The sequence below is a fragment of the Anser anser genome (genome assembly GCF_964211835.1).
Source record: "Anser anser genome assembly, chromosome: 13".
In the NCBI taxonomy this organism is placed as follows: domain Eukaryota; kingdom Metazoa; phylum Chordata; class Aves; order Anseriformes; family Anatidae; genus Anser; species Anser anser.
Window position 1 is genome coordinate 5,339,132 of NC_139734.1, and position 25,497 is coordinate 5,364,628.

At 40.5% G+C, this 25,497-nt stretch overlaps 1 protein-coding gene across 4 annotated transcripts in view; it reads right to left on the minus strand.

Moving 5' to 3' along the window:
• Nucleotides 1–4,413: 4,413 nt before the first annotated feature.
• CHRDL1 (chordin like 1) overlaps nucleotides 4,414–25,497 on the minus strand; it is a 61,457-nt gene continuing 40,373 nt past the window's right edge. For 3 of the 4 annotated variants that reach the window (XM_083797401.1, XM_083797403.1, XM_083797402.1), the window contains exon 12: nucleotides 21,793–24,948. In XM_083797401.1, the coding sequence (XP_083653527.1) occupies nucleotides 24,818–24,948 (131 nt within the window). In that variant the 3' untranslated portion in view covers nucleotides 21,793–24,817. Of the gene's footprint in view, nucleotides 5,841–21,792; nucleotides 24,949–25,497 lie in introns of those variants that run through there. The other variant, XM_083797404.1, reaches the window with a different exon arrangement.

Here is a 25,497-nt window from a genome sequence, read left to right on the forward strand (position 1 = left end):
AGGATATGAAACGTTCTTGTCTCTCTAAACATGAATTTAAGAACATCGTTTTAGATGTTGCACTTTCTAGAACATTAGCCCTGTTGGCAATGGCTACATGGCAGCTTTAAGGGGAACCTAGAGGGATTCTTTTTAATAAAATTAAAAAGTCTTACCTCAGAATCACAGACTGTTTGAGGTTGGAAGGGACCTCTGGAGATCCTCTAATCCAACGCCCTGCTCAAGCAGGGTCCCCTAGAGCATGTTACCCAGGATGGCATCCAGGCATCCTTGTCCTGTTGCTGGGCACCACTGAGAAGAGTCTGGCCCCATCCTCTTGACACCCTCCCTTCAGAAACTTACCACATTGGTCCCGGATTCAAAATAGTAGTGGTCCTGGGGGATGTAGGCATGCTTTGTGGATTTTCAGATGACGGTTTTTTAAATGTGTTAAATGGAAAAGCTTTTGATTTGTGTTATTGTAATCCCTCTTGCTTATGCCATGGCATAAGAAGCTCAGAAGGGAACCTGGGCACTCTTTTGTCAAGATTTGATGAAAGAAATAAGCCGTGAAGGTGGTCTGCAGCATGCTTCAGAGCTTCAGAGTTGATGCTTCCCATATACTTTCAGATTGCAAGTGCAGGGTATGTTACAGATCTTGCAGCATGTAAGATAAGTACAGTCCTATAAATTATTCTTTGGCCATAGGTCCCTGAGAGCCATTGGCCAAGGTTTGCAGCCATGTACCAATGTCCTGAGGTGTAGTAGAGTCAAAGGACTACAGGCACTGGCAGGCAGGTTAGTCATTTTGGACGGGCATTATGTTCCTGTTTTGTTAGCAGCAAGACACCTTTACTAGAGGATATTTTGTATTTGGTTTCACCTCAGGTATATGCCTTACGTGTACCTTTGTGTGCCTCCGTGTCTACGTGTATGTTTGATTGTGCCTAGAATCCACTATATTTCTTCAAGAGGAGATTCTTCTGATTCTTCAAATGCATGTAAGAGTAGAGTTACTGTCTAGGAGATGACATATGTCTGTTTCCTGGGTTAGAATTTGTAAAAAAGAGGAATTAACTCACTAAAAGTTTCCTTAAGGACAGGGTTTCTAGGCTATTCTCTCTAAGAAGAGATTGATAGAAGTAATATAGTTGAGGGAGAAAAGTAGGCTCTTCTGGACAGTGATTCAGAAGAGGATCCTCATGTGCTTTTTAACTGTCACTTGCATTTTTAGTCCTGTAAAATCCTGCTTTTTCACCAATTGCTGTAGGAATATTAAATATCACAAGCAGGGTGGATTTCAGTTAGAAATTTCAGTTAGAAATCAATGGAAGAGAGAAGATAACCAGCCTTTCAACTACCTGCCAGGCTTGGGCAGGAAAACTCATGACAGTGGAGGCAAAAACGGAGGCACTGAGAAATTCCTCTTGTGGATAAAAACAGGTGGCTGATCAGTTCTCATAAATAGTCTGCTTTCCTCACATTAGCCAATATTTTTTATTTATTTCTTCAATTGACATTTTCTGTTATCTGTTTTTAGTTGGAATTGAATTAGATAAGCATGCCTTCTGAAATGAAGAGCACACATTTTCTTATATACTCCCTGGGTCTGGTGGTAAATACAATGCACATTAGAGTATAATAATGAAAAAACTAATAATCAAATGTAGTTTTTTTCTATTCGCTTTAATAACTCATAATGTTGCCTCTAACTTAGGAAAAAAAACCTGTATTTATACACTTCAGATATCCTGGCAAGCTAGGTTCTGAGGAGATAATGTCTGAATAAGCATGTTTTATATATAATAAAAATGTAAGTGGTTGTTCTAGGTATTGACGCTTGGCAGGGAATGAACTGAAAGCAGGAATGCACATAATGTATTAGAGGTATGGATAGACTGGTCTGAGTTATTTTTTGTTAAAATTACAGAGTAATGCTTAGTCACACCTTAGACACAGTCACTGGAATAAAGGGAGATTATCCCCCCGAGGTAAGAATCACCTTTATTCCATTGGTGGCTGTGCAATTAAAACCACACTTGAGGGATCACATTGCTTTAATTCCTTTGGTAAAATCTTTGGATAAGGCCTTTCTCTACTTTAAATGAACAAGCAGGCCTTTTCTCCTAATGGCCAAGTTATGTCCCATTTTACTGTGGTAACTAGAACATACCTCTTGTAATTTTATTTGTGAGTCTTAGTCTGTTCAGTAAGTACACTTCCAGCTGTTGTTCCTTGTGAAACTGAAAAAGGGAAAACAATCTTCCTTTCCTCTAAGTAGAATGCAACTCCAATCCAGAATTTTTTAGAGATGCATATTTCAGTTACAGAGCAAAAACAAATTTTGAGGAAGATCCCCAAACACACATCTGCCACCTTAGTGAAGGATCCCAGACTGGAAAGGGCTTGCTTGTGGAGAAATCCACAGGCCTTAGAGCAATAATTTATGTCCCATGGATGGGGAATCCTGCATGACCAGCAGGTTTTGGGAAATTTCCGCTGGACTGCAGCCATTGAGAGTTTGCTAATGTCAGTCTGAAAACACAGAGCTGCCTCTCTCCCGGGTCCAAATGCTACCTTGGAGGAATAAGTGAGTAAGTGAATGAATAAGAAGATTACTAAAAAGTATAGCAGCAAGCAGTTTCATTTTCTTACATTTTACTTAACAACCAGCTCAGCACCCACACAGTATAGACACTCTGGATTTGCATATTCTCATATTGCGATAACTAAAAATGAGTTTAAACTAGGAGCAAGTATAACTAGGGGCTTTGGAGACTTGTGACCTGCTGCAGCAATAAGAGTCTGCCTAAAAGGTAGAATCTGCCCCTGAACTCTTCCTTTTGAAATTCTTAACATTGAATAAATGGTTGCTCTTGACACTGCATTATCTTTTGGGGTTGGTATTTGTTTTTGAAGAAAAGTTCGTAGAAATTTCTGATGCTTTAATGAACTAAATTCAATCTAAGAGTTGCTGGTGTTGATTTTTTTGACTATTGAAAGTCATTTTGATGACTTTCTCCAAATTCTGTTATCCATTTTCAAAAGCTTATTGTTGTTTTTGCTTCAAGTCTTGCCTCTTGGTTGCAGATTATCAATTGTACAGGAAATCTCTTGTCCAGTATTTAGTCACAGACTGGGTTTTGTCCCAAAACCACACTTTCATTTCATCATGGCACACCTTACTTATGCAAGAAAAGTTATTTTTTTCCTAGTGAACAGCTGCATTTTCATTGCATGTTCTGGGAATAGCTGTCAACTTATGAAATATAGTGTGCTCAGCCTTCACTGTATGAATGCATTCACCACTCTTTTGTCATAGAAAACCAAATTTTCTTGTATCTCTTTTGTCTGGAGTGGTTTTAGCAACATTCCTCAAAAGAACATTCCTGGGGGGAGCTAGGTCTCTAAGGCAGCTAAACCAACAGCAATCACCTTCCTATGCCTATTTATCAGAAAAATAACTCATGCAAAGCAGAATTAATGTGTGTGGCCTTGTAGTCAGGGCTTTGTAAGTACAAAATGAAACCTTCGGATGTATGAAATGCACACAACTGAGTGATAAATGTTACAAAAAGATCTTCCATTTTCAGAAAACAGATTTTCTTTCTTACCATTTATGTTCCTTCCTTTGCCCTTCAACTGGCATGGAAGGTAACTCTAAATCTGTAGAATCTAGAACATACAGAATTATAATGGTTAATGCTAATAATTTTATTATTTTTTTTTGTATTTTTTCTTAAAGCTTCAGTTGCTAGAGTAGTTTGATTCTGCAAGCATCTGAATTTTCAAAATCTGTTCTTGAGCCCCTTGTTTTAAGAAAACCTCAGAAACACAAACCTCAAAGACTTAAAATCTGATAAAAAAAGCTCAAGGTTGATTAGAAAGGGTTGTATTTTGATTTGGCTCATTCTTTAGGGAAGGAGAATTTGATTTATTTTTTAAATGCTTGAGACCGACAGTCCTTAGTATCGCTCACACTCTACAGCTGCTTTATTACGTCCCTTCTGAAATGGCAGGAGAGACTCAAACTCTAAGAGAACTTAACCAGTTCCTACCAAAATGTATTTTTGTTGGCTCCACAAAAAACCTCTTCATCTATTGCTACCAGTAGTTGCTTTACTGAAACAGGGCTGACTCAGAGAGCTGGGATATGCAGCAGCTGAATACAAAGGCATATATCCCCGTAACACAATGCTGCTTCTTACTGGGATTCCTCCAGTGTGCTTACTGCCAAGAGCAATAGAAGAGCTCTTTCCATGTAGGCTTCAACTGAGCAAAGCTCTCTTTGATTTGAAAGTTAGTTTGGCCTCAGCAAAGAGCACAGAACTAGGCCATACAAATAGTTTCAGTATAGATCAAAAGATTATTGTATGTAGATATTAACAGCTAGCTTTATTGATATTAATGAGGAGACACACTGTGCTTACCATCTGCAGATGTTGGAGTGGGTGGATAAGATTTGAGTTTTAGGGAATTGGAAACAACCTGATTTTTTTTTTCCATTTGGTTAATTATGAAATGATTCTTAAAACAGATAAGAGTGACTAATTTGACCAATGAATTTAATGGGATGAAAGGCAAGTATAAAAACAAAGCAAACAATAAAGGAGAAGAAAAACAACATGGGGGCTTTAGCTTACATTTAATAATGTGGAATTGCTGTAAGTACCAGAGTGAAACTTTTTCCCATAACTAATAAGGTCATTTTTCAGATTTAGAAGTTCAAAATTCAGTCAAAATTTGAACATGATAAATACCAGTAGGAGAGATTGTTGCTTCTGACTTGTACGAGGTTTAGAATGCTTATGTATCTTGTGTCAGCCAAAAATCTGTGGTTCAGAGGTGGAAGTATATGTATGGGTGTTGTTACCTATCTCATCACATAACTAATTAATTCATATTTTCTGTTCATTGTCTGTTACATTTTAAGTATTTAAAACAAAAAGCAAATCTTCATATTGTATTTAGTTTGGGGAGTTGCATAGTTTTTGCTAGTGGTTCCTTCTGCCTGTTGCTGCGAGAAAAACCTTCAATGTACTATTTACGTGCAAACTGTGGCAGTATTACTTCTCTGACATTTTGCTTGTTTTAACAAATGCAACAGGCTTCAATTGAAGGAGCATGCCCATCAGCCTTTACTGCTGCTATAGCAAGTCTTCGCTTTTAAAAGGAAAGCTGACAGTGACGTTTTTGGTGTTGTAGACCATGTAACCTCAAACTTAGGTGATAGAAGATTTGTTTAAACATAAATTAAAGAAGAGTCATAGCTAATTTGTGCCGATTTCTGGTACACTGGTCGAATTTGTGGTCCTTTCAGAGGAACTTTTGTTGAACGCAATCCACTTGTCTTCTATGATTCCTTTTCCATCATCAGTCCCTCATCTTTTACAGGCAACTTCTTTCTAGCTCCTTTGTCTTTCCTTTTCAGCCGTGGGTCTCCTGAGCCACATCAGTGCCTATGCTCCGAAGCACAGTGCTGCTCCGTAGGCCTCCTATCAGCATGTTACATAATGTTAGTCTTATTAACAATGACCGTTTTTATCTAAGCGGAGCCAATGAACCTTAGACTGCTTCAGGGAGGAGGGATGCATTACACGATAATTACAGGATGCTAGAGCTGTCCAAGAACATTTTAAGTTGAACATACTTGATATTATGCAGATATAAAAAGGCTGCAGGTGGCTGCTCTCTCAGCTTCACCTCTTGACTTTTGGACTGTGCCTCTGCAGAGGATTTTCAAACACTTCTATGCCGGGACAACAGACAATGGAAGGCTGCCCAGATACAACTTGTATCCTACTGGGAGGAGAAGAAATGGCCATCCTCATGTTCAGCTCTCTGTGCATGAGCATTTCATTCTGGCCAACAGACACAGAAAAGAAATAAACAAAAGAAGTGAGTGCACTTTGAGTAAAAACTCCGACTTAAATAGCTTGTTAGAACAAAATGCTTCAAAGAATCTCAGAAATAAGCAATAAGCTACTGATTATGCCAAAAAACACCCCACAAAACGTATATATATAAAATGGAAGATTCTTACTGTATATAGAAAGGTATTATTTTATTTGACCTAAAGGCCTAAAAGGAATATATTCTGCATTAGGTTTCTTATTTCCTTTTAGGTGGGCCTGAGAAAAACTGTTCTGCATTGCTTTTTTTAAAGAGATGAATCTCATCATTTGTGTATGCTTTTATCATATTTTTTTGTAGGGATAATATAAAGTTTTCTACCAAAATATCACATATTAGACTAATCAAGTCTAGACGTTGACTTCAGTGGGTATTGGAACTTTCTTCCATGTTTTCTAGAAAGGTTTCTTTCATTGCTACTAAACTTGGACAGCAGACAAATGAAACGGATGAAAAATATGCGTTTGGATCATGGCATGTAAGAAAGTGATCTCAGTTCAGTAACCTATCCCAAGATACATGCTTTTGATGTATATTTCAGAAAATATGTAACTTGCTATAAAATGTATTATTAGTGAGGAGCTTCAAAGCAAAGCATTCTTCCCTCCCACTTGTGATTATTTGATAAAGAAAGACTCCTAACATAATCATATGGTTAAACAGATTATGTAAAATAGCTTTTAGCAATTAATATTTGAGTGAAAGCCTGCTCCAAAGTGAAACCATAATGGATCTTTGTTACATTATCAGATTTCATAAAGAGGATGTTTAGCTAAGCTTATTCTGTACAAACAAAGCAATAAAAAACAGGCGTGAAAAACTCATCAGTTTAGGATATTTCTGCTGTGGAATATCACTCTCTTAGCTGATGCTACAGCAGCTTTCTCTATAATTCCAAATCTTTTATCTCAGAATATTTTAACATAATCAGTGCTTTTTCACTGTGATCATAAGGTTTCATTATTTTTTAAAGCTGTTAAAAGAGAGAGTGGTACTTTGGCATGGATTCACAACAAGCTTTGATGAGTTCCAGAAAAGTGACTGTTATACAAATACAAGGAATGAAAAGAACTTGTTATCTTTAACAAGAGCTTGATTGGATGTAATAAAAGTTCCTTGTTAATTTACTGAAGTTAGCAGCTATGCTGGTAATGAATTTATAATCAACAACATTTGATCTTCTGCGGAAGCTTTTGCCCCTTTCTCCCCCCCCCCCCAAATGTTTCTGGAGAGAGTCCAGATAATTTTCTTTAATTGGGATTAAAACTTTAAAGGAGTGTTGCTTTATGGTGACCCTTTTTGGCAGTTTATCAGAATGCTTATGCAGCTGGTAAATGTAACTACCAAATTCTGTGGAGGGATGACTATTTTTCCTTAAACAATCTCTTGTCTCCCCGCCCTGCCATGGGCAGCACATTGTTTACAGCAACACTGACAAAATAAAGAATCACAAAAATGAGTTACGTGAACAGGAAAGCTTTGATTGTACGGGAATAGCTCCAAAAATGTCTTTTGTTTAATGCATGTTAAGTGAAGTCATTATCCTAGAACTTTGAAATAATCCTACCCAAATAGACATAACTTGTTTTTTTAACTAATTATGTTCCATTTAGATTTCTGAGAAATTGCCTGGCTTTTTAACATAAATTAGGACTGACATTCACATGAGTACCGACACAAAGGCCGTTCAAGTTTTGTGCTGCATTTGTGGACAAGTTTTCCTATTGACTCACTTTGACTTTACAGGCCCTTTTACAAAGCAGTGGTGCTGGAATTCGGTGTTTTGGTGAGGAGGAGGTCATATGCATGGTGGTGTTCTGTTAATTTTTTAAAAGTCTCTGAATCAGCTCTATACTCCCCCAAGCTCCATCCCCTGCTACTGACTGTCCCAGCCCACTGGCATGAGCACCAGCAGCACAGCGACAGATGGACAGGGCAGACAGGCGGCCCATATAATCCATCCTATGTCGGGTTTATAAGTCTATAAAAATGCAATAAAGAAAAGGGTCTCATTAGGCAGAGGCAGGGGGCTGATTGATTTCCAGGCCACACTCAGTTTATAGCTGCCTTCTGTGTGAAAGTCCACCTTACAGTGTGAGTTTACCCTGTTTGCACGGCTTGTTTAGTTGGACTTAATTTACTTCTGGTAATGTCGAGCATTATTCATGTTTTTGTGGCGACTTCTGCCCCAATTTGGCACCTAAGTACAGACTCACTCTCAGTTTGCTTTGTACAAATAAAACCCTAAAGCCAGAGGTCAGGAGAAAGGCTGAGGGAAATGCTTCTACGTGTGGGCTGCCTGAGCAGGCAGGGGCTGTGTAAATGAAAGGGAAACTTAAAACCGACAGAGCTCTCACTTCAACTTGCCCGTGTTGTTCTGCGCTGCAACAAGCAACACCTCCAAATGCTGAAAGAGGGTAAAGGGAAAATTCTTGGTGCCTAACCAATCTCACTGATTCCCAAAACAGTCCCGTTTGCCTTTCATTGTATGGGCCTTTTCTAGGGAAGAGGCTTTTTCCTGTAAAAGGCAGAAGAGCACGTGGTTTTAGAAGGGTAAGGCAAGGCAGCGGGGCTGAGGGAGTGCCTGCACTACTGAAGCACCTTTCTTCGGATGGCTGTGCCTGGGCAGCAGGGCACAGGGTGGTGGTTTGGATGCACACGTGCCTGCTGGGGGCTGTGGAGCGGGCCCCTGCTGGCACATGGGGAGCACGGGCTGCTTCTTGACTCTGCCACTGGCCTTGGGCGGATCGTCCCATAGCTCCCGGAGCCTCCGTTCCCCCACCTGCACAGGGGGACCGAGGGCCGTCGTCGTCAGGAGGCTAAAAGCACCTCTGTTACAGGCAGATATGGGAAAAGTTGTTTCTCTTAGGTAAGACTGAGGAAGTGGAAGTCTTGCCCATGCTGGATGTATTCCTGGGAATCCCACCTAAAGAAATGATAACAAATTCCTACAGATGTACTGTTGAACCAGTCTTAAGGAATAATGGGTATTTTTAGTTGTATAATTGTTTAATATTTCAGTGAAGTCAGTTAAGCTCTTCCTCAACTATCTCCTGTGTCTGTGAGTTCTAGAGATTCTTGTTTGGCATTAAATAATTTCCTTTTATTGATTTTTATCGATTTGCTGCGTCTAAGTTTTGTTGGATAATACCAATACTTAATAAGGATAGCAGTTCATTAACATTTGTAATAATTTAAGGAAAGGGCAAGCCTTTGACTAAAAATGCTTGTTAAGTCTAGCAAGTGGAATTTGTTTCAACATATTCAGCATTATTAATGTTCCCCAGAAATTTCAGCCTTAAGAGGTCTGTTATTTGGCAAGTTGAAAGTTCTCACAACTTACATCGATGACATTTTAATTCATTTACTCTTTCTTACTGAATATCTAAAAGCCTCTCTTTAACCTTAAGAAAACAAAATGAGAAAATTGGCAAACTTAGAAATAAATAACTTTGATCCAGCCAATAATGACTTGCTAAATTGTATCATCATGCCAGAAAGATCTGAGTGTTGACGTCTATCAGGGAATTCCAGTTACCATTGTAAAACCTTCCTCAGAGTCCCCTGGAAAAAATCTGTCTGGGTATTTAGTTCAATCCTTATTATTATTATTGTCATAATTCTCTGTTGCTGTTGTCTTCCTCCCCCTCCGTTTTCTTTTTATTCAAAGAAACAAGCAAACAAACAACTAAGTCCCATGTGATACAGTTAACCACACAACTCATCCCTACCCTTTGATACTACATATTACCCCCACAGAGTTGATTCTTCAAAGCCATTGACTGGGTTTGAGGAGTCAATCTCTGTTAATTTTAATGGGGATTAGACATCCATCCCCTGAGGCAGCTTTGCAAAATCTCCACCGGATTCTTTATGGCTCTTCTTGGAGGCAACAAAATGTTTACCCAGTTATGTAGTTGCGTTTCCCTGAACACTGCTAGCGTAAAGTTAGAGATCATCTTACTTCCTCAAGTGTAAAGAGCACTGTTTCTCCATTCAGCTAAATTTTGTAATTCATTACGATTGTATCCTCTTTATATGCCAGTTTCAAAAAGGAAAGACAGTTTTGGGAAGGAGCTAGTAGATCATCATTTTGGCATGCAAGAAAAATAATACCTTGGTGTTTGACATGTACCCTGTAACAATTCATTTTTATCCTGTTCTGGATGTTACATTTGTGATAAATTCTTCAGAAAACTGATTTCCTTCCATCCTGCTCTGAATGATTTATTTAAAATGTATTTCATCTTACAAATGCTGGCTTTCAAAACAAAATTACTGAACCAGGGGATGTGGAAGGAAGGGGAGAGTTGCCTATTCCAGCAGAACAACAAAGCAGTAAACTCAAGTACATTTTCTATTCCCTGACACGCATACCCTGGCAATAGTCTGGATTCACTTTCATCCTTCCATCTGAATAGACTCTGGGAAATAATAAGATCAAACCTCAACTCTTTATGTTAGGTCAGCTTCCTTAGGTATCTGTTCTGCAAACATTTCCTTTGAAAAAAGCAAGAAGTTTGCCGTGTATGTAAACAGAAGTATCCTTAGTTACAGCAACATGGACGACTGCTAAATTATGGTTAAATTGTCGTTGTTTAATTTATGTTCTGTGCTGTCTTCCATGTATATATCCCTTAGTTATGTTTTTGTCAGTTGTGTTTTTTAAAATGTATTATAAATCTGTATTTCCCTCATAAACGAGTCCGGAAAAGGGCATCTGTACTGGAAACTGGTTTTAGTGACTTGACACTTTGGCTCTTTTATGTTGTGAAACGAGTTTTAATTTTCTTAACATAGGCCAGGCATGGTACATAAACCTCTTCCCCCCAGGGAGGCTTTTATGTTTGATTCCTTTAGTGGCAAAGCTTTTGAATTTCTCCCCTTGATTGACTTGATTATGATCTTCCCAGTACATATCCTTCATGTTGATGAATTCCTGGTAGGGATCCTCAAAGGAGTTTACAAGCCTCAATGCTAGATGAAACAGAAGAATTAAATTATCCCTGCAAAAGCTGCTACTAGTGAAAATAGGAAGTTGAATATTAGTGCTGAAATTTATTTATTCCCCGGGTGTCTAATTGAGATACTAGGGAAAGATTCATTTTTAGAGAATTGGTGCTCTGAGGTTTCTGCCAGGTGACTGAATCTGCACAAGCTCAGACCCCCGTTTGGAAATGCGGGCCCCAAACCCTGTAAATGTGTTCCTGGTTTGCTATTCTCTTGTGCTTTGTTAACACTGGGGTCTAACCACCCTTGATGAACGTCTTCTACCCATTAGGAGAGCAGAGATGGTAGAATCTCACTGCTATGGGGAGCACCTACTCCAACAGCCCATGAAGAACTAGGCAGCGTGTAGCTGCCCTGGAGGCATCGTACAGCCCTGGGTACCCGTTCTGCTAGAGAGGATGCTGCTTGGAGTACCTACATGGCAGGCAACGCCTGTCTTCTGTTTCACAACACATTGCCTCAGAAAAGGCTAGATTTTGCACTAGGAAATGTGCCCGAATCAGCTGTATGTGGTTGGCTTCCTTAATGATGAGCTTCTGCAGGTCAGTGGTGCCCAGCTTCCCACCAGCAGCTCCCACCGTATGAAGGAGTGGCTCAAGTCACCCTGAGCTCACCTTGTCCAATGGCACACAGCCAGCCACAAGCACTGACCCGAGTGACCCACTCCAATTCTTTGCTGGGAACACAAAGTGCTGCTGAGAATGCCTGTGATGCATCTGATACCCATTTACGTATACGTTTGTGCAGGATAGATGTGTCCGGGGTACTCGGAGATAACATCCCTAGGACTGAGGGAACTGCAGCAAACTCGACAATTTTGGTATACACATGTCAAGAACCAAAACCAGGGCAAGATATTTTGACCTTAATAAAATTTTCTTTGCTGGGTTTCTAGTCTAAAAAAAGATTCACATTTTTTTTGGAAGAAAACCTTTATTGACTCTGTCTAACACTTAGTAAACCACCCTGATCAAAGGATGAGTAATTTTTGGCTCTCAGCTTTACAGTCTTTTGTCTTTATGATATAAAACTTCTTGAAAATTCACACTTCTCTAAGTTGGATGCTGCCAAAAAAAAAAAAAATCTAGCAGAGACTTAAGAAAATCTGGCAAATAAGTGATGGTAATTCTGTGAGCTGCAACTTTAATCGTAAGATGCTTGTTTGAGCAGGAAAGAGCTGAGAAGCAATTCCAGTAGGAGACTGGAGCCAGCCTGACCTGCTTCTTCCCCTTTTGTGCTTTCACACCCATTCTTTGGTTTTTCTTCATGTAAAATAAATAGGGATGATTGGAAAAGGAAACCAAGTGGGGAAAAGGAAGATGAATGTCGTATTTTTCACATACAAATACATTTTTTTCCCTCATCAGAGACTATAGCTGGAGCTTTTTCACAAACTAACTCAGACTGGAATTAATAATAAAGAACTGGACAGGCAGACAGGAGAGACAGAGGCATAAGCTGCCTGAAAACAGGCATAACTTCAGGCCTGGACATCCGTGTGTGTAAATTCTTTTCTAAACTCGTAAAATAGAAATAATACAGAAATGAAATACAGGAAAGCAAGAATGCCTCCGAGTGCAGAGCTCCCTCTCCCTCCTTATGCATGGCTGCAAGTCTCTCAGCTGTCATTTGTCATTGGTGTTAGAGCTGGCTGAAAAGTTTCCAAATTTTATGAAAACTGTCATGACCTCTTTTCCTGACTTGACAAATAAAGGGATATTTTTTCAGGGTGGGGAGAAGTGTTATTATCATTAGTGAAAGTGAGTCTCTTTTTTTAAAAAACTGTTTTAATGGTCGTTTCTATTTTGGTAGATCTGTGTGTATGGAAAATGGTGCCAGAATGCTAACAGTGAGCACTGCCAGGAATCACTTCTGATTTCTCTCTTTCTTGCTTTCCCATTATAAATGTGAGATAATTAGGGTTTTAGTTATTGATTCTCTCATTCACATCAGTTTCTAATCTATATTTAACATTCTGGACATCAGTGGTCTCTCGCGGTAGTATTTTCAAAGACTCCGTGCTGGCAGAAGAGATTTTTTAATCAGTTTTGAATTTGCTGCTATTCAGTAGATCAAAGAAGGAGAACAGCAAGGATTAGTTAAGATCTTTGGGTATAGCTGGTTCCTGGTGGTAACTTTTTGATCCTAACCGAGTAGCACGGTTACATCACATCCAGACCTGTTCTCCCCAGGAACCTCTTGCTGACTTCTGCTGTGTACTGAGGCAAACCCGTGCTACGGAGAACTGAAATTGTTTCTCCCACAAATCAAAGGTTACTAATTCTGTAAATGGTTCCAAACGGAGACTGGAAAGGATCTAAGACAGAGCTATATTTTCGGATGGCAAGATTAATAAATGAATGTGAGTTGCATAAAAATAATTTCAGTCAGAAAGCTTCAAAGTTAGCCACGGTTTTTGGAATTTGCAGTATGAAACAACATTTCTCCATTTGGTTTCTGGTGAGGTTCTGATGTTTAAAGAGCTTTGTAGATATTTTCAGACCAAAAATAAAAGAAATCCGATGATCCAGATAAATTCTGGGATTTGCATTTTTTGGAGTGAGGCCACAGTGAAGGTTGAGATGTCTTGTGCATTTGTTTCAACGTGTACTGGGGATCGTCTGCTTGATGGCAAGGAAACTTGAGCTGTGAGAGCTGAAAGCTTGGACTGGTGGATATCTGCCCCCTGCCCCCTTCCCACAGGGGTCGTGCCACTGCTGTGCCGTGCAGGCTGATGTTTGTGAGCGAATTATGGCAGTCGTTCTAATGCTGTGCCCAGGCGTGCGGCTGTGAATGTTTCGTAGTCCACTCTACTGGCTGTGGTGGAGGAGAGATGTCTGGAAATAAGGTTCACCCTACAGAAGAAGTATGCCACAAACAGGAGCCAAGACCACAGCAGCAAGGCTTGCACGCAGACCAATGGTAAAGCGCTGCACACGAGGCTGCTCAAGAATTTGCAAAGCCAGTTGACCAGAGCTGTTCAGCAAGGGACAAGGCAAGAGCCACTTGCGCAGGGGTTTCTCCACCCTTTCTTTTCCATTCTAGATCCTTTCCGCATGTTTGCCATCTGCTCAAGTGTAAAAGTTCTCTTTTTCCTCCCCCTTTGCTTCCTTCCTTCTTACCACCTCCTGGCAGGAGTGAAGCTCTCCATGTCTCTGTCCTTGCTCTGAGGAAAGCAGAATAACCCCTGACAAACATCCAGCTCTCTGAAACTGTGGGTGCTTTGTGGGAGCTTCAGTCACTGGTTTGCTTTGTCTTGTTCTTCAGGCTTACTTTGTAGCAGCCCTTGCCAATAAGATGGCAGAAGACCCGCACTGTTCTCCAGTAGCCTTTAGTGCTTTTGAGTTGTTTGCCAGAGCTAGTTGAATTTGTAGCAAAAGAAAATAATGAGGAAAAATGCAGATGAGGTAAGGAAGAAGCTTCAGGGACTGGACTAGAATGTAAATGAGGGATATGAGATCCTGGGAATAGTCAACTCTAGCATGGCTTTGACTCTGTTAATGAGTGTGAATGGAAAAATACATATTTATTATTGTTTAATGGTGTAACGTGTTAACAATTTAGCTGTCACCTAGAGGCAGTTTCCCAAGTAGCAGAAAGGGCTAATGGGACTAGTGCTTCAACATGGTCCTGCTGCACCTTCAGCTATGCTCTCTTTTTGGCACAAGTTTATTAAAAATGATCATCTGCCTTTCACTGATATGATGAACTGCATGAATAAGATGTTTGAAAAGCAATGTGCTTTGCTGTCTGAGTGGCAGAGGAACTAGAAGGCGAGGCGGGTTGCCAAACATAAGGGAAATGCTAAGGTTGGTGAGCAGGGAAGAGGATTGGGGTGAATGGACCAAGGCTGAGATATCTGGGCAGAGCGAGGAGCAGAAGGCTGAGTGCAAAACAAGAGGGCAGCTCCAGGAGTAAAGATTGTATGGGACTAGGGGAATAGCACAGAACGTTGACATAGCTGTCTTTCCCTGCCCCATTCTCCTCAGTGGGCAGGTGAGCTGTCTCTTGAGCCATGGACAGGTCCCCCTGCGGTGCTTCGTCGCAGTGAGAGCGTGTCGTGCCTGCTGGGCCATGGGAGCCGTTGAGTACAGCAGAAGTGGGACCACAGAGTGCTCAGGCTCCGGCTCTCGCAGGGTGTCACAGAGATACTCCCCAGCTGTAATACGCTGGCTGTCAGTTTTCTTCACTAGCTTCCAAATTTTACATGGAAAGTTTTTACAGAGTCAGAAAGTTTAGCTTTTTAGTAAAGAAACTCAGTCTGCACAACTCTCTGACATTCCTGAAAGTTCTTCTACTGTGTACTTGGGTAGGTTTGGAGCGTGTACATCGCCTCCACCGATCTGATTCCCAGGGCCCAGTAAAATGGACTGTATTTCAAAACACTTGGCTTCTGTTGGGCAGAGGAGAAATTAATGATAAATGCCTCCAAAAATTGCAAGCTTTAAAAGCTTCAGTCCTTTAATCCCCCGTTCCCATTGGTGCTAGCTTCCCTTTCATTGCAAGATAATGAACCTTCACTTCTGTTGTGTGTCCTCGCCTTCAGCATGCTTCTCTGCATAGCTCCCGTCGTGGTCAATTAGCTGGCAGGAGAGGCTCACAACAGCAGAGACCATTGCTTAATTGTTATTGTGGGATCCTTATGAAATTTGCAATTGCTGGGGCTCATTTACAATTCTAACACATCCACTGCACCCTGCATCAGGAGTCCTGTGAACTGGACAAAAGTTAGAAAGTGGCAGCGCTGTTTCTGGCCTCATTAACATAGACATCTCCTGCTAGTGAACATCACACAGATGACACAGACAGCTCACTCCAAACGAGACGTTCTTTTGTTCCGCCTTACTAAGGCTTTCAGATAGAAAGAATTCGAGGCTACTCAAAGGGCCAGCTGTGATATGAAGGGAACAGGTTTAAAGTAGCTCTCAGAGGCAGTAAATTCTTAATGATCAGATCTTTCATTGGTCTTGGAACATTTGAGGAAACTCAGCCAGCTAAAATTTTTGTTGATTACTTTAACAGAGGCCCTTTGTTCATATTATCATGCAGAATAATTAAGCCAATGCAAGCAAGTCCCCTTAGCTATATACATAATTAAAATGTTAGACTGTGATTAAACAGATTGTATTGGCACAGGGAGCACCTATTCACTTCGTAAAAGAGTTCCATCACTGCATTAAACTTCTTCTCACCTTAGTTTATTTGTTGTTATTTTTGAAAAATGAGTTTAATACAAGACAGATAGTGGAGGGTGTGCTTCCAGTGAGGAGTTAATGACATCTTATAATGGAGGAAAGAGCTATGACCAAAGTATTTAGTCTATAGGGTGAAATTCAAGATGTGGAGAAAAGCGCATCTATCCATTTTACTGTACTTAAAAGTTCATTCTGCAGGGATTATATCCAATTTTCTCATTGCCTCCCTGATTTTTGGCATCTCCAATGCTTGGTTCTCCTGTGGTTTTTTTTGTTTGTTTGTTTTTTGTTTTGGTTCACAAAGTCTTGTTTTACTGGTCCAGGACTGGAAGAAAGTTGGTAGGGAGGAGACACTTGATAGAAATCGTGTCATTTTTATACAAGGGAGAAGTCTATATTGGTTTTGACTAATTTTGTTGTTGTTGTTAATATGTGTTAAGTAACATATTACTGACAGTAAAGCAGTGGCTTTAAGATATGCTGCCTGTGGAGGCAACCCCAGAAGAGATCCTGGGATTTAATTTGACTGCCTGACATGTATTAGACCAGAGATATTTTTATTTACAAACAAGGTCCTTGGATATGTTATTTGTGATGGAAATAAAAGCTAGACTAGACCTTAAATGCTGTGTTTATCCCATTGCCCCGAAGTAGAACTGAGTGGCGACTACTCCGTATTCTCTTTAGTAATCCTCTGGGCTAAGCAGCCCCCTGGGAACCTCTGCTTGGAAACGTATCACGATTTCACAGGTTGTTCAGCAGGACTGGCAATGAATGATTTGCAATGGCCCTGAAAACTGCAATTTAAGAAGAAGCTGTGAAGATGAGAAACATCCCTCTCCTTACATTCAAAACAGACAATGTCACATTTTTCCTTTTTATTTTATTTTTATTTTTTATTTTTAATTGTGCCTTCTGTCCAGATAGGAGTGTTTATTCCTCTGTCTGGTCAGATGTTCCCCTACTGTGCTAATAGACTGATTTCTGCAGAATGTGACCTGATAACTTACTTTGAAATCCTACTTGAGCTATCTTTTCTAACAAGTTTCACAAAAACCTCCAGAGTTTATCATGACTTTGATGTGGATTTATGGGGGATATATTTTAGGGGAACAGTAGCAGGTAATGAGGTTCTGGTACATTTGAGCTGTGCAATCAGAGATCTGGCAAACCCCATTTGCCTGTTACTGGATTCCTGGCTTTAAGAATCTTCCATCAGACCAGTTTTGCTGGAGCTTCATTCTAGAAGTACTGTTCTAGCAAATGCACCTTTCAACATTGTAATCATTAGCAAAAAGATAGAGCATCTCTTAAGAAACACACTGCTTGGTGGAGAGGCCAGACAGCAGAGCTCCAGTTTTGAACAATGATTAGTCAAGTGCAGTTACGTAGCTGTCAGGAGTTTCTCTGCTCCTCAGTTTCTCTAGGGCTTGCTTAACTCCCTGCTTGAAAAATGAATTATTAGTGGCTACGTTTTGTTAGGTACTCCATGTATTAATATGAGCTATGATCAACATGAGCACAGTAGTTATAATAGCTTTCTCTTAATAAGAGTGATCTCATCATGGGCATCATTCAGATGGAGTAAATAATTCCCAGCACGTACTGACAAGAAAGAAATTGGGAGCTTGTTGCAAACTGATGTCATGGGAAGAGCCCAGTCTCTTCAGCCGGGACTCATCAGTGCAAAGGGCTCTAAAAAGTGTCTGACTTTGGGCTGAGAAGAAAACACAGAGTGGGAGAAGCTGTTTTAAGTTTGTAAGTCTCTGGATAAAAAGCAAGGCTTTGGCCTGTGTTGTCAGTTGAATCTTTCAGTTAGTTATGACTGCAAAATAAAAGAGGCTCTAGGCTGTATTTCCTTTGAATTCATAAGTAATCTGCATTTTTTCCTCTCACTTGTTAAAACAATCCATAATTTATAAACTAAGTCTTTCAAACAAAATAGCAGCAGGGTTTTTATTTCCAGAAATTTAGCACATTTGCTGATGCTCAAAATAACTTTTTTTTTTTAATTTAAATTTATACTTGGTTATAGTCATTTACATGGTGTGAAGTGAGTGAGAAAGGCTACTGTTTGGATTTGGTTGCATGATTTTACAACTGTTTTGTATTAATATGAAGGCAAAGTTAAATTTAGTGGATAATCTGTCCTGACTGTAAACATTCCCCAATGTTTTTTAATGCTGTCATTTGGCCATTTATTAAAGGATGCCACTGTCTGGCTAGATCTAAAAAAACCAAAGATTTTGTGAGACTTAGCTTATCTGAATAGATAATATGGCATTCACAGAAAGGAAATATTTTCTAATAGCACAGAATTGAAAATGTGATCTCAGATACAAAAATACAGCTTTCTGGAATATATTTTCACTTGAACCTGTACATAATATATGTATTTTTTTGTTTAAATAAGTATATTTACAATCAATCAAATCTTCCTTTTTCTAGGAAGAACTTTGTGACAACTGATTAATTGATGACTACTGTCTATTAGTTTATGAGATATTTATGTAACCACAACTATAAATACTTCCAGATAATTTCACTAGTGAAAAAAAAAAAGTCCCCAAGTCTCACTTCTCTTGTTTGATGCTGCTACATCATTTCCCATTCCATCCTGAGAACACTACAAAAAGTTTGTACTTGAACTGCATCTTTAACATTGTGCAGCTTGGTCATGCTGCACAACATTTTAATAGAGGAAATGAAAATAAATACCATATCAATTTCAAGCTAGAGGTTTTAACAGGAAAGTCTGAATCTTCCCATTTAGAGATGCAGAGCAAAAAGATACCCCGGTACATAAACCTTAAGCATCACTTGACTCCTATTTATGCCTCTAAACAGAGGCCGCAAATAAAGTTGATTGATTGCCCATCCTAGCTGTTGGCAGAGGGGAGAAGGGAGCCGGGGAAGAACAGATTAGGGTACAGTGCTGGCTAAGGACCACTGCGGCTGCGAATCTGTTGGTGAAAAGTATAAAATGTGCCTTCGGTACATATGAAACACTACAGCACACTAAAATGTGGTTGATGCCATTATAGTGTGTCAGTGTGAGTTCTTCAGGGACTCTTTCTTATAGGGATTGGGAATTTTACTATTTACTTCAGTGGCAATAGAACTCAGTTTTAATTTATGTTGGCCTGAACACACCTGATTTCTTGGTGTTGTGATTCTGAAACAAACAGGAGGAGAAAGAAACAGGAGAAATAATTCTATAGGAGATCAAATTGATCTTGGTGGAGAGATTAGCTAATTATTGGTGCTGTTTGTGAAGCAGTTAGCAGCACTCACAGCTTAGGGTAATGTATCTCTGTCTCTTGAGCTGAGGTCAGCTGAGGACAGAGTGTGAGTTTTTCCTTAGAGTTGTAGTGAAATCAGGCTTCTTGCCTTTTTTGGACTTACTGACCTGGCATCCGGTGTGTCTACATGAAAATCTGCTTTCTCGTGTTAAACTCAATTACTTGTTTTTGCTTTGAATGCTTCACATTCCTGCTCACAGTTGGGTTGGTGTTATGTGAGAAGGGCAGGGTTGTGGGTTCATGTTCATATACTCCTGTGGTTGCAGACATACTTTACCCAAGAAGTAAAATGGTCCAAAACCTCAGTGGAGAAGATGAAGACATTTCTCAAACCCCAAACAAAAGCAATAAATGGAAATAAGGATTAACTTTGTCAATTTTCACCCCTCCCACAATAAATCTCTAAAATCTTGGCTTTTATCTTAGATGGATAACACAATAGGCACCAGAGCACACCAATATTACGCAAATACTTCATGTGCTATCAATTATTTTGGAAGTATTCATCATCTGAATTGTGAAATGGTTTGACCTTTTTTCCTAACGGAGAGTGTGTGAAGATGTGAGTGTTAGGCTGTCACATTCTTTCTCTTGTGCTTGTGTAGGTATCTTTAAAAGTAATTTCAGAAGAGCACAGCACCGACTAGGGCTCTCCTCTTGGTACCCTGCCACTCCTCATTGCTCTGTGGAGTCCTGTGGAGTCAGAATGATCTGCGGTACATGACAGGCAAATAGGAGTGAAGTGAGACACCGTTCAGTGCGGTGCTAAAAATCACTTGGATGTTATGAAATCAAGAGAATACATTCAGTAGGAATGCAGCTGTGCAACCCTGACTGGTAGTGATTCTCAGTCCGCAGCTCACACCTCTCAGACAGCCCTGGTAAAGGGAGCTGGTACAAGAGGAGCTTGGAGCAGAGCGGGTATGCATGCCTAGAACGTGTTCTCAGGGAAAGGATTCATGCAACAGATGCCTTGTTAAAGTAAAAAGGTGGCTAAGATGAATTTGCAGGTTGCGATGAAATAACAGAAATCAATTTCATGAGGAATTTCCAGAGGCATCTTGAATTTCAGATTTTATGTACTTACAGATTCACAGGGATTTACTGTGGAACCACTTTGAACAATCGCCTTTCCCAAGGCTGCTATCTCCATTTAGTTAAACTACTAGCCATGTGTGAGTTCATGTTTTACACTTCTTTCTTATGTTCCTTAAGACCATCTCTTTTTAGTATTTAGCACAGATCGATTCGATCAACATTTTCCCAATTATTTTGAGCTTCAGAATATATATTGCACAGAAAGCAATATGCCCTGGACTGTTCTCTCAGTTGTCATTGCTTGATGAATTCTTTAGTTGGAATGCTTATATGGTTGTCAATGCTTTGATTTTCAAAATTAATCATGCAGGGTAGGTGAAAGCTAAACTAAATATGGTATTTCCCAAAGGTCAAACATATCTCTGAGCAGAAAATTTCTATGTTGAAGGTTCTATGTTCTCTCCCCAGCATGCTGTTGTTGCTTTACAGACAAGTCCTGAAAGCAAACAGTCATGTCTCCTGAGATTAACCGATTTAAACGAACTGATAGTTTGAGCATTGGGCTGATCCTTCTAATTTGTCTCTTTGCATTACCCAGGTTGTGCTATTTCTCTTGATTTTCAGCTTAGCTGGGATGAGTGCTAGTGTAGGTTGATTTGCAAAAGTCAGCAGAAGGCATTCCTGAGAGAAGACCTGGATGAATGAATTAGTGAAGTGCTGGGGACACAGATGTCCTGCTGCAAGCTTTGTCTGGTTTTCAGACATACTGAACAGTTAGGGCTCAGTGTTGATCCTGTTGATGCTGAGTTAGTTGAAACAGTAAGCTTTTACTGTCTTGGTCTGAAACAGATTTAAATAGGAGCAAGATTACCACTCCTATGGATTAAACACTGCAGCATATTGCAGCCGTGAATTAATTGTAGCTAACTTGTCTGTGGAGGACCACGCAACCCTGCTGAGCTCAGTGGGCCTCCCATGAGTGCGCTCCCCAGAGCTTCTCAGGCCTGGCTTGTAAGGGACTGTAAGTCACAACCTCTCTTAACCTCCAAATTTCTCTTAGGTTTTTGATAACCTGGGGTCTTAGGTGCACTGCTGGTACACCTGGTCCTTGAGGTTTAAGCTCATGCTTGAAGCATTAAGGACCTGAGTAAGTGCTGAAGCCTTCCTTTGCACCCTGTCTGGCAGTCAAAGTTTTGAATCCAAGTTTTTTGTAACTCGATGTCTGATCCCATGTCATGCAGCCATGCACTTCACCCAGGCCTGCGAGCGTGTGAGGCTCCAGCCTGCTGTGAGGTGACAGCGGCAGGGCTGCAGGCAGGAGCACTGAAACAAGCATAGTGACCCAGCAACATCAGGCACAAAATGTCTTGCTTTATTAACAACTTTAGAGTTTATTAATTTATAAAACCAGGTCAAAGTGATACAAGTACATAAATAAGTACCGTAACAGACATACATCCCATGAAGAGAATTGAAAGCATGATGACACTGTATTTTATTATCTTAAGTGACCAGAACTGTAAAAATGCAACACTGCATTTTACTAAATGATACTTATGATTTTTTTTGCTTTTCTTTAAACATGTTTATTATAAAATAAATACACAATCTGGACTCCACTGGTCCTGTCAGAAATACAAAAAGCTGGTTGCCGCCTTCTTCTTCTTAAAAAAACGCAATACTGTACACTTTCCACTTAGTCTTTGTTCACCAGCTACTGCTACAAGCAGACTATGCCTGTGAGGTGAGAAGACAACTGCCGGTCTTCCCACCTGATCGTGACAGTTCCTCAGAAAGTCTTCCTTACAGTGTCTTCACCAAAGGAACGATTTGGTTAATTCATGACTTGTTAGAAGATTTCTAGTGAAATTTAGCACTTCTACAGCACATTCCAACCCAATAGATGCTGCATGCTGTGGGTGTTGCTGATGCCAAGCTGCTGCTTCTACAGTTAATTATGTTGCATGAGGTCTCGGGGCCTTGGTTAGGACACTCTACACCCCTCCCAAACGCCAGCACAGCATTTATGGAGGCAGAGACTGGGATCCTACAGAAGCTTGGTGGGATGATTCACTTAGCTCTCTTGTTATGAACAGTGATATGGGCCTTCTGATGGCCAGGTGCCGGTTACAGCATGTTTTCAGTGATGTTGGTGTCCATGCCCAGCAGCCTGCAGGGCGCTGTGAGGAGAGGCCAGGGCTGCCCCAGGCCTGTCACAGTCAGGGCCGGCTGGTTCCAGCAGCCCCACCACGGGGCCCAGCTGGGCCCAGCAGTGACCCTGGGAACACCTCGGGGAAAGTGGATTTCAGAGAGGGCAAAATACTGCCAGCAGTGAGGGGGAAAGTGTGAGGAACGGCCCCAAGGGCAGGGCAGGGCAGGCTCCAGGCCCGGAGCTCCCTGAGGGCTAAGGGGAGCCTGCACTGGAGCAGGTATCCACACTGCGGCCCAAGGAGGTTTGTCTGTTACTGATAGCAGGCAAGAGTGTTTTATTACTGCAAATCTACCTGAATGCTCCCTTTTTAGCATGTTTTCCTGTTACCCAGTGGGCTGAGTTGAGTGCTTGGCAGGGAGGGAAATGTTCCTATGTGTTATCTGTGCTCTGACCAGGCCTAGGGACAATGCGGTGGTTATATAGAGGCAAGATTGCTAAGGACTGGAGAGCCACAATGTCCTGGATCACCCTATACATTATTTTCCTAGTTCCCTTCAGCTTTTCTGTCACTTTCTGTCTGTCCCTCTCACTTGCTCCTCTTTGCTGAGAAGCCCTGCGCTGCACTCCTACTGATGCTGCCCACGGCAGAGGCAGGCTGGGCACCATGAAGCAGCCTGCCTGAGAGGCCTGTGCTGAGAGGGAGGCTGCCAGCACCCCCTCAGGGTGGCGAAGTTTTGCCTGAAACAGGCTTTGGCTTCTGGCACTCAGCACTCAGCTCTCTCACACCTCCATCCCTTTAGAAACGGGTACAACCCTGCAGTGCTGTCACTGGCAGGATGACAAACCTCAAAATCCTTGCTGTCACTGTTGACTTCAATCCCTATGAAGACACAGCCCCTGGCTCAAACCATTTCCATAAAGCTTTGTTTCCTAGTGTGTGTATGAACAGCAGTATTCCTTCCTTCTTGTGGAGTAGAAAAAGGGGACAAAAGCAGGCAGAGTCACTTGCTTTGTGGGAATTAATCCAACACTGCAGCCATGAGGCAGTGCAGCATTTTGGTGACTCGCGTTCAGAGAAAACAGTTTTTAAAGTAATGACCTTATACTTCTTTTCTTTCTGGAGATGGGAGTCACCTTTCTTAAACACACTGTAGACATGCTACACTAAATTTAACAGAGTATCTCAAATTTCTTTTTCACCAATATAACAGTTTTCACAGATCTGCTCTGTTCTAGAGGCTTGCTGTAGCTGTTTGGTATTTGTCACGGGAGAGGTCTGTCCTTGAAGCCTGAGAACTGAGAGGCCACCATCAGAAAAATGCAGATTAGTTTTGTAACAAATCAGAACAAATAAATTAAGCACTGTTGCAACTCTGAGGAGTTATTAATTGGGAGGTTTAACCCTCCAGGAGTTTTGAAAGTGCTGCAAGTATTTCACCACCTTCTTTCACATCACTTCAGAAGGCAGTTTATCAGCCAAGACTGTGCATTAATAGGGCCCAGAAGAATGAACTTATTAGGGCAGTGATAGGGAGCTAATACTTACATTTTTGAGAGAAGTGGGTGGTGGACACAGTGAAAACCACTTAAAAGCGAACATTTGCTCAAGTTGCTACAAAAATATAGTGATTGTCACTAACACCTGCTGTTCAGTTTATGGACTCAGTTTGCTCAACTACAAGACATCATCCCAAAGGCAGGATGCTTAGGAGTTTGTTAGTTTAAATCTGTTTTATATGTCTCCAACACAAGTATTTTATCACTTGTATTTTTCTTCCACAACTAAAAAAGATCCGTGAGTCATTTCAACACCAGAAATAGTATAAACTCAGCACAGGAAATAATGCTCTCCATAGCTCCTGCACATTTATTAGGTGTCCTTCTTTTCATTAGTTTGAATAACTTGCCAAATAATAATAATAAAAATGTTCTGTTTTCTTTTTTTTAACTTGTAAAGAAATGCAACTCTGGGAAAGTACAGTCTCTCTTTCTCCTTCTTCCACCAGTAATACAGAGCCTCCTAGTCTTTTGGAGGAGATATTTGAATTGGTTGACACAGACCACTACACATAAAGCAGCAAATTTGCTGTGCATGATGTGAATAATTACTGCATTATAGTTTTGGTTTTTAGGGCAACTGTTGACTTAAGCAAAATAAGCCTGCAGTCCAGCTGCAGATCCAAGTTTTCATAAGTTTTCTTGTGTTTCTCCCTCCAGTGCTGTCTCCCTTAACAGTGACCCTTTTCAGACTTCTCAAGGTACAAAACCTTTACCAAATCCTCGAGCTCAGTCCTGCACACTCTGCTTTCACACATTTGGCTGATCTGAGCTTCTCCCTCGCTAAATATTTTCCACTGGCCTGAAAACAAAAATACAAAGGAGAAAGATACTGACTTAGAAAGGGCATAGGGAACTTTGGAGTCACTTACAAGCACTCTCCAGACAAACTGATTCACAGTGGTCAGAGAGGATGTCCAATCCTCCCACGGAAAATATTCGAAGTATCTTACAATCATGTAACATATTCCATGCAAAGTAACTTTGTTACAAATAATAAACAAGGACCTGAATATTATCCCTTTCTTTAACCAACTAGTACTATAAATTGACCCTGTTTATTTCATCCAGTTATGAAAACAGATCCTCTGCTTTATGACAGAGTGATTTGAGAATTGAAATCTGATAGTAAACCCAAGTATTTAAAAGTCAGGAAACATGTCAAAGTTTTTCATGCAATATGAACTCTGCCTATCTGTGTATAATACAAACTGTATTTGTTGGATATTAGTATTTCTGTACGGTTTTGATAATTTTAATAGAAATGCCTGTTGTCTTGGTAACTAGAATATGATAGTACAGATAACAACAAGTATAGAGAAGGTTGAAAGGAAAAAATTAGGAAACCTTC